Source organism: Onychomys torridus, chromosome 8 (assembly GCF_903995425.1).
Source record: "Onychomys torridus chromosome 8, mOncTor1.1, whole genome shotgun sequence".
Taxonomy (NCBI): domain Eukaryota; kingdom Metazoa; phylum Chordata; class Mammalia; order Rodentia; family Cricetidae; genus Onychomys; species Onychomys torridus.
In genome coordinates, this window is record NC_050450.1 from 31,904,877 (window position 1) to 31,918,796 (window position 13,920).

General features: G+C 46.3%; 1 protein-coding gene across 1 annotated transcript in view; it reads left to right on the plus strand.

The window, feature by feature from the left end:
• Window positions 1–9,164: 9,164 nt before the first annotated feature.
• Window positions 9,165–13,920, plus strand: part of Ccnjl (cyclin J like) — a 56,616-nt gene continuing 51,860 nt past the window's right edge. Inside the window, exons 1-2 of the mRNA XM_036197443.1 lie at window positions 9,165–9,352; window positions 9,737–9,841. Of these exons, the coding sequence (XP_036053336.1) occupies window positions 9,779–9,841 (63 nt within the window). The 5' untranslated portion in view covers window positions 9,165–9,352; window positions 9,737–9,778. The remainder of the gene's footprint in view (window positions 9,353–9,736; window positions 9,842–13,920) is intronic.

Below are 13,920 nucleotides of genomic sequence, written 5' to 3' on the forward strand. Positions count from 1 at the left end.
CCACAACATCCAACTACATTTTAAAAGAATAGCTTGACCCGCACCTTCCTCAGCTACGGCCTCAGCCTCCTCTGCTGAGTGGACCACGCCCACATCTTCAGCTCCTTTCTCTTCTGGTCTCTACACACCTGGAATCTTTGGCTTCCTGGTGGCCCAAGGGAAATAGCGCCCTGCGGCTGGCAGTCAGAGTCTCCCCAGCTTGAAGGAGACTTGTCTGGTCACTTTTTACTGTCCAGTCTCAGCCTTCTTCCTGTCCATTGTCTGTCTGTCAGGGGAGAGACGCTTGGAAGGCTCCCTTAGGGTCTTTGAAGTTAATGGCTCCTTTTATTTCCTCCTGTTGCAGCCACGAAGTTCTCAGCATCTTGCTCCAATACGCTCCCCCTATACACACACACACACAGAAGCCTAGTTGGCTTGGCTCCTATCATATACACCTTGTCCAGGGCTCCCCGGCTGGGGCTGGGACTGTGTGTGGCCCACATGGAGTTAAAAGGAAAAACAATAAACTCAGGGGATATCGATACCACCCAGGTGCCACAGGGATTTTTACTCAGAACTTGCTTCCGGTTCTGAACAGCAATGCCACAAGAATTTTTTAAATAATAAAATGTTATTATTTAATTGTCATTTTTTTAGTTTTTTATTTAGAAAATGTAAAATATGTTTGTTAATAAGTGGGAGAGAATGTATCATTTGTGGAGTGCCTTGTTATTTTGATCAGAAACAAAAATAACAGTAGGCTGCGGTAGATGTACTCCTGTTTCCTTTCATGGCTGTAGAGATCCTTTAAGGAAGGGTTTCTTCCTTTTACTAATTTACTCAAGAAGGTTCACAGGGCAGACGTGGCTTATCCAAGGTGACATATGTTTCCCAGTCTCACTGGGAAAATGGAGACAGTAATTTTGTACAAGGTGGTTCCTTTAGCCTCTGCCCCACTGGTCGGCTAGCCGTGTGACCATTGTTTATTAACGCAGGAAACTTGTACTGCATCTCCTTTACTATAGACAAGTGCTGCGTGCCAGCGATGCAAATGTGAAAGAGACACATGCCTTCAAGTGAGCAGAGGAAACCGAAATGGATGGGGGAAAGCAGAGGGAAGCAAGTGGACCGCTGTTTGAAAACTAAGGACAACTTGAAATGTAGCATGGTGCCTAGCACCTTCTCATATTTATTGACACACATGAAGAATTACCATAGCAATCAAATAATTCTTAAACAAGCAAAGGGAACATTTTGCTCAAATGATTTCCCCCACAAGGGTAACGGAAAGTTCATGTGAAGTGCAGGGCAGTATGGAACATCTTAAGAAGGAAATATAAATGGATCTCTTCAGGAATAAAATTCAGGGGGGACAATGTGGGGACCTGAGTGCATAACTGATGGAAAGCCATGCAAAGTGAAAATATGGGGCCTTTGCTCCAAAAGCAGGAAAAGTTACAGAAATCTGGGCTTCCTTTTCCTTTCAGTCTATCTCCCTCAAATTGACTAGATGTTTTTTAGCAATCCCTTTTTAAAATATTATGTATTTATCTTATTGTATGAGTACCTGGTCTGGCTGTATGACTGTCCACCTGAATGCCTGGTGCCCTTGGAGGCCAGAAAAGAATGCTGGATCCCCTGAGACTGGAGTTATAGACAGTTATGAGCCACCATATAGGTCCTGGGGATTGATCCTAGGTCCTCTGGGAGAGTAGCCAGTGCTCTTAACCGATCAACCATCTCTCCAGCCCAATCTGGAGGATCTTTTTTTTTTTTTTTTTTTTTTTAAGCTGAGGATCGAACCCAGGGCCTTGCGCTTGCTAGGCAAGCACTCTACCACTGAGCTAAATCCCCAACCCTGGAGGATCATTTTTAAAATATGTGCTTATAAAGAAAATTTTGACCTATGAATGTGAGTTTTTATCATTCGTTCTTATATTATAAAGTTCTCATTTTAAATGCAAATATAGGGCTAGAGATCTCAGCGGACAAAGATGTTTGCTGCCAAGCCTCATGACTTAAATCCAATCTCCAGGACCCACATGGTGGAAAGAGAATGAGTGCATGTATGCCACCCCATAAAATAAATAGATGCAATTTTTAAAAATATTTAATTGCAAACACACCTTTAACTTACACTCAGAATCGCTGAACTGCACAGCCTCCTGTTTGGTGGTGGTTCGTGCATGAATATGTTAATTCCTTTGCTTGACTTCTTGATACATGATATCCCAATCAACCCTCCCTGCCTCCAGCTTACAGAGGAGTTAAGCAGAGCTGAAAGAGAAGGAGATATGGGTGGTCCCATTGTTCCCTTTCCCCATAAGAGAGCATATGACAGGGTTTCTTTCTTTTTTCTTTTTTCTTTTCTTTTTTTTTTTTTTTTTTTTTGGTTTTTTGAAACAGGTTTTCTCCACGTAGTTTTGGTGCCTGTCCTGGATCTCACAACTCACAGAGATCCACCTGGCTCTGCCTCATGAGTGCAGAGATTAAAGGCACGCACCACTGCGGTCTAGTATGACAGGGTTTCTTAAAATGCTGTTTCCTCTGGAGATAAACCACATCCCCCAAACAATGTGCTGAAGTGACTTTATCTTGGGAACAAGGTCATCATAGACGTCATTGTTTAAAATGAGGTGGGCCTGGGGACTGGGAAGATGATCCCATAGTTAAAGCAGAGACAGAGCATTCCTCAAAGTAATCCGACAAGCAAGAACAGCCATATCCAGAGCTCTGGGTTTGATTGAGAGCCACTGCCTCAATGAATAAGATGGATAATGATCAAGGATGATCCTTGACATAAGCCTCAGACTTCCATATGCACATATACCTAGTGCACATGTACCCCACAGCGTGTCCCCCCACACACACACATGTTCAAACATGCACACATACACACATGAAAATGGAGAAAGAAAAGAAAACAAGTCCATACTGGAGTGGGGTGCCCCCACAGTGCAATATGATTGGTGTAGACCTTTGGAACCAAGTGAGGACAGGAAGAAGACCATGAGGACGGAGCAGAGTTTGGTGTCACATGAACATGCACCAAGGCCACCAACAGAACAGTGGAGAAGGAAAAAGGGTTCTTCTTCAGTGTCTTCAGTGGCAGCATGACCCTGCTGACAACTGACCAGACTTTGGGCATTCAGGACAGAAAGAACACTTCCTGTGACATTAGGCCACCTCAGTTGAGGCGCTCGCTCTACCACAGAGACCCTAGAATGCAAAACACCCTCTTTCTGTGTTCAAAGAAAGTTCTGGTTCAAATGGAATGCAGGGCCTCTGCAGGTTGCCATTGCTCCCAGCTCATGCTTGATTGTAGATTTAGCCCACCTGCCTCTAACTCCCCTGCAGTCTCATGCATCATAGATTTGGAGGAATTCTGTGCTCCCAAAGCATAGGGGATGTAACATCCCAGTGGGCTACAGGAACAGAAACAGCACGTATTTGCTGGCTTTATCCACACATTCAACCTTCTGGAAGACGTCATTACAGAAGACAGAATCAAAGATAAACTTTTAGTGTCAACAGACTGGGGTTGTAGTCCAGTGGCAGAGTGTGTGCCTAGCATGCTAGCATGGGTCGGGTCTTGGATTTGTTCCTAAGAAATGCCAAATAAAAGCTCAAATGTATTATATAGATGATAACTTAAAAGAGTAATGTGGAGGGGCTGGAGAGATGGCTCAGGGCTTAAGAGTACCTGCTGCTCTACCAAAGGACCCAGGTTCAATTCCCAGCACCCACATGGCAGCTCACAACTGTCTGTTGTAACTGCAGTTCCAGGGCATCTGATACCTTCACACTAATGGACATAAAATTTTAAAAATTAGTAAATTACTTTAAAAAAAAAAAAAGAAGAAGAATGTGGAGCCGGGCAGTGGTGGCACATGCCTTTAATCACAGCTCTTGGGAGGTGGAGGCAGGAGAAGCTCTGTAAGTTAGTTCAAGGCCAGTGTGGCCTGTTTACAAAGCAAGAACAGGGCTGTTACACAGAGAAATCCTGTCTCAAAAAAAAAAAAAAGCAAATAAAGAAAGTGGGGTGGTGGTGGTAATGTGGACCAGCTTTTCAAATGTCTTAAAAGTTTGTGAAATAAAATACTACTTTTTTATGATTCCTGTTTGATTGTTGAGTTTAATTTACAGAATTATTATCTAGGCCAGGATCATTACAGGATTTGGCAAATACTCTTGGTTCCTTGGAACACATGGCTAGAAACAGTTTGAAAGGGTTGCTTGGTTTTGGTTAAAGACCAAAATTGTAATAAGGCAGGTGTCTTCCTTCCGTCCCTATTAACATAGCCAGCCTTCATACTTTGGGTTCTAAATAAAGCGGTATGAGCTCCTCAGACCTGGAGGAAACACTACCCAAACACCTTCCCCGAAGAAGCTCCTTTGCAGGACATTCTCTACAGTGTGGCCATGGCAGCAAAGAGCTAAGAGCAATGGTGGGGTCCATCAGAAGAAAATGCCCATCATGATGGATCCGCACTGTGAGACACTAGGGTACCATGCAGCTCTAGGGCCATGTCATGAAAGAACAGGGGCAGAAGGATGTGAACAGCATGCTCCATTGGTGTAAAGGGAAAAATAGGAAATAAACTCTACGTTGCTGAACACAGGTTGGTCTGTGTGTGTGTGTGTGTGTGTGTGTGTGTGTGTGTGGTTTGGAGAATAGAGGAAGGTAAGATAAGGTCTTGCTATATATCCCTAGTTGGCCTTTACTTGCTATCTGGCTCAAGCTGTTCTCAAACTCATAGGAATCCTCCTGCCTCAGTATGATGACTAATGAGATTACAGGAGTGTACACTGTAGAGGGACCCTAAAACAGCTTGACCACACAGCTGCTATGACAGACTTAGCGGCTCAGACACAGCTTCTGTGACAGGCTTACTGGCAGGCAACACCCAGACCCAGGAAAAGCCATCAGCTGATCCCACCCAGGGATGGGCCAGCATCTAAAGGGCAGTACCTGACATCCCCAATATTCCAACCATTAGATAAGGTGGCCAGATGTCCCTGAGTCTAGCACACACCTATTTCTGTTTTTACAGATACCCCTAGACAAATGTCAGCCAATCAGGGTCCTGAACCCTGGAAATCCCCTCACCTCAACCTCTGCTATGATAAAAACTACCTGGCCTGAGCTCAGGGCTCTCTGCTCTCACCACGGCATCAGACAGACAGAGACCAAACCCTAGGAGCTTGAAAATAAAGCCTCTTTGCTTTTACATATGGGATTTGGTCTCCATGGTGGTCTTTTTGGGGTCCCTGAAATCTGAGCATAACCCCATGGCCATATCACCAGTCACTTTTGAGGGGAAAAAAGCATGCTCTAGCCCAGGTTGCCCTTGAACTCACTATGTAGCTGAATTTCTGATACTCCTGTCTCTAACTCCTGAGTGCTGGGATTACAAGTGTGTTCCACTACAACTGGTTAGTATGGTTCCAGGGATTGAACTCGGGGTTTTGTGCAAGCTAGGCAAGCACTCTAACTCGGCCTTGTCCCCAGCTCCTTATCAGTCAAATTATCCTTAGAAAATTTATTTTTATTTCTCTCTCTGTCTCTGTCTCTCTGTCTCTGTGTGTGTGTGTATGCGCGCGCGCGCAATTTTGTGCAGGTACCCAAAAAGAAGGCGGCATCAGAGGGGTATTGGGTCCCCTGGAGCTGGAGTTACAGGGAGTTGTGCCTCACATGTGTTCTGAGGACTGAACTCCAGTCTTCTGCAAGGGCAGCAAGGACTCCTAACCAACCACCAAGCCATCTCTCTCGCATTGGATCCCTGCAAGTCACTTTTGAAGGAGACAAGCTAACGGCTATCCTTAGCAATAGAATGGGGCCTGGGACCAGGGTGAGCTTGTATCACATGAAAGGGGGCAGATGGAGGAAGGAGAGGGCAAGTTTATTGCGGAGTTAACAGTCAATAATAACACGGTGGAAATACTAGACTCATTTGCCTCTAAGTAAGATTGTAACGGGCAGAGATTTTCTTTTTCTCACTTTATACATAGGAAATTGGAAGGTAGCAAGGATTTCTTTATTTCAAACCTTTGATTCCTTAACGGTCAGCTTTTGAGGTGGAGGGTGGAGAAGTGGCCATTGCTCTATAATAAGCACTTAATAAAAGTTTAGTTTTTGAATGATCCAAACCTTTTGGCCTGACTGGGAGAAGTAACTCCAGCTACATTGTTTCCCAGCGGCCAGCACAGGAAATCGCCTCTGCTGAGGGCACCTGTGGCCAGAGACCAACCTCTAAAAGCATCAGTTTATTGGTGCAATGTGTTTTTACTCTTCAGAGATAGTGGGAAAATAAGGATACACAAAAGAGGGCTGGGAGACTGTGTTTAGACTCCTCTTAAAACAGCCCGGAGAGAAAAGCCCAAAGTGTGTGTTTCGCCTTCCGTTATCAGCGAGCGTCCCTGATAAACTCATAGCTGATGTGTAGGAAAGGGAGACAATAAACCAATGAAGAATCAAGGCCTTTCTTCTTTCCATGTACCCAGAACAGGGGGATTACTGAAAACGAAGTAATATGATTTCAAAAAAATGTGAGCAAAACACAAACAACACCACAAAGTGTTGTTCAGGGGAGCCCCCACCCCGACAACGTAGCACATAAGTATTGAAAATAACATTCACTTTCTTTTTGTGGTTATGAAAGCAGTATGTGTTTCTTGTGGGAGATTTAGAAGACACAGATATACTGGCAGGGGGTAAATTAAAGATTTCCAGGATTGAGGATGAAGAGGTAGGGAATGAGAGTGCCTGCTTAGGATGGGCAAATCCCTGGGTTCAATAGCTAGCCTGCCCCCCCCCAATTATCACTCTGATTATAGTCGGTACTTCTATGGATATTTCCAATTTCTTTTGTGTGTGAATAAATATGTATGAAAATAGTAAAGCCGTATTCTATCCTCCTGATTACTACAGATATTGTGTATGTCACCCTGCCCTGACTCATTACATAGTCATTCTTAAAAAAAAAAAACAAAAAAACAACTTCATAAGCAGATCATTCTTTTTTTAATTAAATATATTTATTTTACATACCAACCCCACTTCCCCCTCCCTCCCCTTCTCCCGCCTCCTTACCTCCTTCCCACTCTACCCCATCCACTCCTTAGAGTGGGTAAGGCCTCCCATGGTAGTCAACAAAGTAAGCAGGTCATTCTTAGCTAGTTCCTTGTTATAACACTTTACCACAGTGTGTGTGTGTGTGTGTGTGTGTGTGTGTGTGTGTGTGTGTGTGTGTGTGTGTGTGTCTGTGTGTGTGTGTCTGTGTGTCTGTGTGTGTGTGTGTGTCTGTGTGTGTGTGTCTGTGTGTGTGTCTGTGTGTGTTGGGGGGTGTTTTGTTTTTTGAGATAAGGTCTCACTATCTAACCTTGGCTGGCCTAGAACTCACTATGTACACCACCAGCCTGGCCTCACACTCACAGAGGTGGAATAGTTGGATCAAATGATACTTTTAAACTTTTCAATCTATGTTGTTTTTCAGAAAAATGGCATTTGCATTTCCAAGAACACTGTGTATTTACCAACCTTCGGAGTCTTGTGCTAAAAAATAAACCCTTGACAGTAGGAGAGGGTAATGATTGAGAACTAAATATAATGACACATAGGTGAGAAATGTCATTATGCTAACATTAAAAACTTAACAAACACAAAAACACCCTTGATAAAGATATGCTCCAGTTTTTAAAACTTGTGTTTATTAGTGACTGTGGACATGCAATTGTCCTTGTGAAATTTTTTTTCTTTGCTGGCACACCTATTCATGAACTCCATCCATTTCTACATGGAGGTGTTAGAGTTTTTACACATTGGTCTAAAGATATGCATACATTCATGAACATATATCACATTCATTTAATCCCGAGTATTTTATATTTTTATGAGGGCTCATAAATGCTAAAACTTTTTTCAGTGTAAGCTTTTTTTTTTTTTTTTAATCTCATATATCCTGGACAGGTTTCAAACTTCTGTATAACTCAGGCTGGCCTTGAACTCCTGGTTCTTAAACTGCAGTCTTCCGAGTGCTAATATTACAGGCATGCACCACTATGGTAGGCTTTCAAAACTGAATTATATTTTTAACCAGTAAAATTTTACTTGTAGCCGGGCAGTGGTAGCAAACACCTTTAATCCTAGCACGCAGGAGACTGAGGCAGGCGGATCTCTGAGCTCTGGGCTAGCCTGGTCTACAGAGTGAGTTCCAGGACGGCTGGGGCTACCCAGAGAAACCCTGTCTGGAAAAAGAAAAAAAAAAGTTTTCTTACTTGTAGAAAACTAAGCAAAAACTAAAGTCTTTCTCGTAGTAATTATTTATTGACTGTTCACTTTCTATCGGGCCCGGTGGTTATCCTCTTTTGTGCGTTTTCTCATTTATTTAATCATAAGGTATCCTCAGCAGATTTCTGCAATTTGTATCCCCTGCCCCCATTACCTGAAGCCAAGCTCTAAGTGGTTGTGGAACTGGGCAAAAACACCCAGGTAGGTGGTGGATTTGATTCCAAGTTAGTGGAATAACCAAAGGGGGTCACAAAAATCAGCACAGCGGGATGCTATGCCATTATACGGCTGACTCCAGAAAGTACCGTTCTGAAAGCAAGTGCATTAAAAGGGCTTTCTATCCTGCAACCCGCCATAAGGACTGTTTTCCTTGCCATGCTCGGCATGGATGCATGCTTAAGAGCACAATAAAATACTCACTGAGCCCCCTTTATAAGGAGGAACTCGTGCGTAACCAAGGGTGGCTTTTCTGGGGCTCCTGTGGGAATTGTTTGGAAATCTACCTCCCCATCGCAGGACAGGCTGAAAAGAAAGGAAGACAGGTGGAAGCGTCTGCAGGTTGGCAGGAGCAGCGCATGCGGAAGTCAGAACTTTCTGGGGGCGTCCCGGCCGCTGGTTCCACGCGCGGCGCGCGCAGGTGGCGCCTTTTCCCCCCCCCGCCCCGGGATCAAGCCGGCGGGGTGATTGGCGACCCTCCCCCCATTGAGTCTCGGGGAAGGTGAAGCCTAGCTTTCCTCCTGGGCGAGGGAGGAGGGTGGGCAGGAAGCTCAGCCCAGCGCCGGGGAAAGAAAGACTGCCATTCCCAGCCCCCCGCCCCGCGGGGCGCGGGGCGCCGGCGGCGCATGCGCGAGGCCCGGCCCCCAATTCCCCGAGCGAAGGAGGGAGGCCCCCGGCGGCCCGAACTGCGAGCCGCGGCGGGACCGAGCGCACGCAGGGGCGCGCCGGTGGCCGGGCCGGACGGGCTGCGGAGGCGCCGGTCGCGAGCACGCGAGGCCAAGGGCCAGACGGCCACCGGAGGGCACAGCGCTCCCGGTGCGGGGAGGGACCCGCCACCCGCGGCCCCCCACGCGGGGACAGCGATGCGTGAGTCTCGCCCCGGCTTGAGGGCAGGATGTGCGAGCAGGACAAAGGCTGGGCGGCGGGGGAGGAGTTGGGGACTCAGAGCTGGTGACCCAGTCAGCCCCGGCGAGCTACTGCGGCCAGCAACTTTGCAACTTTTGCAGAAGGGGACATTGGAAATTCTGCAAGTTGTTGCACACAGTTCTAGATCGCCCCAGGTTGGGCGGGCGGAGAGAGGGGAGGGTACACTGCTCTCTTTTCAGGACAGCAGACGACCACCGGCTCCGCAGAGCGGGGCAGGAGGGGGCGCCCGTCCAGGACGGGGACAGGGACGGACTAGGATAAGGGTGACCGAAGGCGGGGTGGGGAAAGTGTCTCCGGCCGCTGAAGCGCCCTGTGTCCTCGTAGGGTGCGCCCAAAGGTCCCGGTAGCCTCGGATCTGCGGCGGTGATGGATGAGCCGTGGTGGGAAGGGCGCGTCGCCTCGGACGTCCACTGCACCCTGCGCGAAAAGGTCAGTCCTTCCCAGACCTTGTCACTCGCACGGACTGGGTATTTAGAATTACTTTCTCTCTCGTGTACGTGTTTTTAGGATGCCCCGCGTGGGAACTCGGAATTCTTGGAACCTATTTGTGCGCCGGCCCTTTTACCTTCATGGGGGAGTATGATCTTCCTCCAGGGAGAGGACTTGGAGATCCAAGAACTTGAAGTCGGTTTTTCAGGAGAGCAGAGTTCCAGGCAACTAAATGGAGAATAGTTATCTTATCCCATTCGGTTTACCTCCGGAGAATCCTTTAAGTGGTACAAGAATGGACTTAAAAAAAAAAAAATACTGTGTACTCATTTCAGTGTGTAGTTCAAATACACATAATACATCAGGTCTGCATGCCATACATGATGCTGATTTTTCCCTTTATTGTAATAATGATGTAGCAATGGCTGTTAAGGTAAAAATTACTAGGCTGTTGCCTAGCTCACTGGTAAAGCAGATGCCTAAATAAATTTATATAAAAGTAGTAAAGTTAGAAATATTAGGTAGTTGGTGAGAATGCATTGTTCAGGTAGGAACTGATTGGAATTTAAAAGCCAGGCCTGGAGGAAGCGGGAGGCTCCCACAAGTTCAAGGCCAGTGGAGTCATCATGGTGAATTCCAGGAAGGACTGGGGGGCTACATAGTGACACCTTGCCACAAAAGAAGAGAAAGAAAAGAAACACTAACTGGAAGAGGTTGCAAGCTAGAAAGCCAAGGGAGAGAACAGCAATTCCCCTGCGGTTGTCCTTCTGTGGTAGAAGGTGGGAATGCCTGAAACGTGATCCTGGCTCCCCTGCCCTCCCTCCCCAGGCTGCTGGTGGCCACTGGGAGGCTGGAAAAGCCCAGTGGACTGGAGGCTTCTGTGTTTCTTCCTTCTTATGCCAGGGCTGGGAAGAGTCGTTTGGACACTTGGTGTGCCTATGGAAGTGGAGCTACTGTAGCAAAGTACTGGACGCTGGAGAACATGCTGCAGCAACAATGTATTCTCTGACGTTGGAAGGGTCTGGAGATGACCTTTCCAACTTGTTTTTGAGATAGGGTCTTGGGATGCAGCTCAGACTAGCTGTCTGCTTACTGTATGGTCCAATCCGTTCTCAAATTCCTGGCCCTATTGCCTCAGCTTTCTGAGTGCTCTTGGCTTCCTCACAGTCTCTGCCTCGGTGTCATCTCATATGGTCTGCCTGAGGGTCTGTGTCCGTTTTCTCACAGGAGCCACCCTAACCCGGCAGGACACAACTGTCCTTCAAGCGGTACCTCTGACAGGATATGACTTTCAAGTAAGTTCACATTCTCAGGTCCCAGGTGGACATGAATTTAGGGGAGAGGTGTTCTCAACTGGTTTGTCAGCCCAATGTGGGACAGAAGTTGTCTTATTGGGTCATGTGGCTCCCTGTGGTGGAGTCCCCCTTCTAGCTCATGTGTACTGAGCTTCTGTGGCCGTCCTGTTTAAAGAGTCCCCAGATTCTTGGGGGGGGGGGGGGGGACGACATATCAGAGAATTAGTGTCTTCCAGTCACAGAAAAACTTTATTTTTTCTCTTTTCCTCTACCTGTTGATCTCGATCTCTCTCTCTGTCACTCTGCTTTCCCATGTTACTTTGCTCTTTCCAGAATAGAACGTTCCAGTCTGGTGATGTGGAGACAAAATTGAGTCCTAATAGTTTTTTTTTTCAAAAGCAAGTCATGGTACTGCACACCTTAACTAAGCATTTGGAGGTTGGAGGTCAGAAGTCAAGGCCAGAAAGCAGAGTCAGACGAGGTAGGGATTGTGCGTGAAACAGTATGTTCTTAGTTCTTTTCTAGGAGTATTGGCTGAATGCAGGTAGTGAGGGCCACTGGGGAACTTGCCTTCCTGATTGAACATGCCTCAAGTGGTTACCATTTCTGCACATAGTTTAGGGCCGGATGGGAAGAGAAAGCTCTGTGGAAACAATGTAACTCGGAGTTCAGTTGCCTGAGACATTCCAGGCTTGAAGCTGACCTTAGGGTCAAATCTCATTACTTACAATGTCCCACTTCCTCCAAATACGGCTGACTGTATTCTTGCTGTATTTCTTCTCCCTCTTCAAAGATGTTTAAGAGTGTTTGGCTTGATGCAAGTTTTGAGTGAAAATTGCATGGTAAAGGGACTGGTACCTCAGCTGGTCTACTGTCTTTGAGGAACAAGGGCCGGCCCATTATCTTTCCCAGACAGGGTGATTTTGGTTTTTAATTACATGTGAGTTCTAATAATGTATTCTTAATACTGTAGGACAACTTTCCAAGTGCCTGGCACACACTGGACACTCACCCTTTGTTGAATGTTGCCAGACAAGCACAAAGCATGTTTGCATACAGGCTGTGCAATTGTTTTTGTGGAGCTGTTGCCAGCCATCCTCTCCTGATGGCTGCAGAGGGCACAGCTGCCATCTCGGGAACAGTGGGAGCCCCACTTCATCAGATGAGAGAGTCTGGTGTAGCATCATACAATAATGTGGAAAATTTAACACCTTGCAAATAAGTCTTGGTTTTGTGTGCAGATTAGTAATGGTGGCATCTCCTGAGCTGACTGTTTACCTTCTCTTAGCCCAGATGCTCTGCTTCATTTTTCCCCTATAACCAGAATTCCATTGTGTCACTTTCTTCCTTTAAGACCTGCTGCTCTTCAAATAAAATTCCCAGAGGACTAGGGAGATGGTTCAATGATGAAGAACACTGGTGGCTCTTTGGGAAGACGTAGGTTCAATTCCCAGCACCTACATGACTGCCCACAACTAACTGTAACTCCAGTCCTAAGCTATCCAGTGCTCTCTCTTCTGGTCTCTGTGGGCACTGTGTGTACATGGTGCATAGGTATACATGCAGGCAAAATGTCCATACACATTATGAATGAATACAATATTCAATCAAAATTCCCAGTCCACACTATTACCTGGATTTCCTGACAGAGCCTCTCTGGCCTACTCTCTTATCTTGTCTCTGTGTCCCTCCCTTGGAGCCACACTGACTTCCTCTCTGTCCCTTGAACATGTCAAGCTTCTTCGTGCCTCAGGGCCTTTGTACTGGCTATTCATTTGTAGTCTGTGTTTCTCAGCCGTTCTCATAGGATCCTCCCACTAATTTATTATCCCCCACGCCACTGTTAGATCACCCTCTTTTATTCTCTTGATCGCATTTACTAGTGTCTGAAATTGTCCACTCTTAGTTTGCTGTCTTCCCCCTTATTCCAAACATCTGTGCTTCACAAGAATCCACCTAAGTCTGTCTCATGCAGTTCTGGGGCCTCCGTGTCTAGAATGGAGCCTTCCCTGTATGTTTAAAATGAGGAAAATGAACCATTCATTAAACTGGGGGAGAATATTTTATAGGAATTTAAAAGTCAAGGGGGACAATCTAAGAATATGAGCTATGTGGAAAGTGTGTGGCTGGTCTTCTTTTCCCCTTAGGATTGTTTTGTGGGAGCCAAGTGGACTCCTTCATATAATATGTGCTCAGGTAAGGCTTAGGTTTGTGGAAAGTTCCTGGGGTCCCTAAGTGTGACAGTGATCCCTGTAGGAAAGGAATCTTAAGGGTCTGGAGAGATGGCTCAGTGGATAAAATACTTGCCATGCAAGTGTGAGGGCTAGAGTTTGAATCCCCAGCATGCACACAGAAGCCAGGCAGGCATGGTAGCCACTTGTAATTCCAGCACTCAGGAGGCAGAGAGAAGGTACGCTAAGGGCAACCAGGCTAGCTAGACTAGCCAGAATTGAGGAGTTCCAGGTTCAGCAAGAGACCTTGCCTCAATAAATAAAGGCTGAATGGAGAAGACATTGAGTGCTAACTTCAGGCCTCTACACACACACACACACACACACACACACACACACACACACACACGCAAACATGCAAGCTTACCACACATATTGCAGGTTTGTTTGTTTGTTTAAAGACACAGAACCATAATACCAACACTTGGGAGGTGAAGGCAAGAAGATCAAGAGTTCAAGGCCAGCCTCAGCTACATAGCAAGTTGGAGATCAACCTGAATTCTTGAGAACTTAACTTACCCTTTCTCTCAGAAAAAGGTGTTTGTCTTCTCAT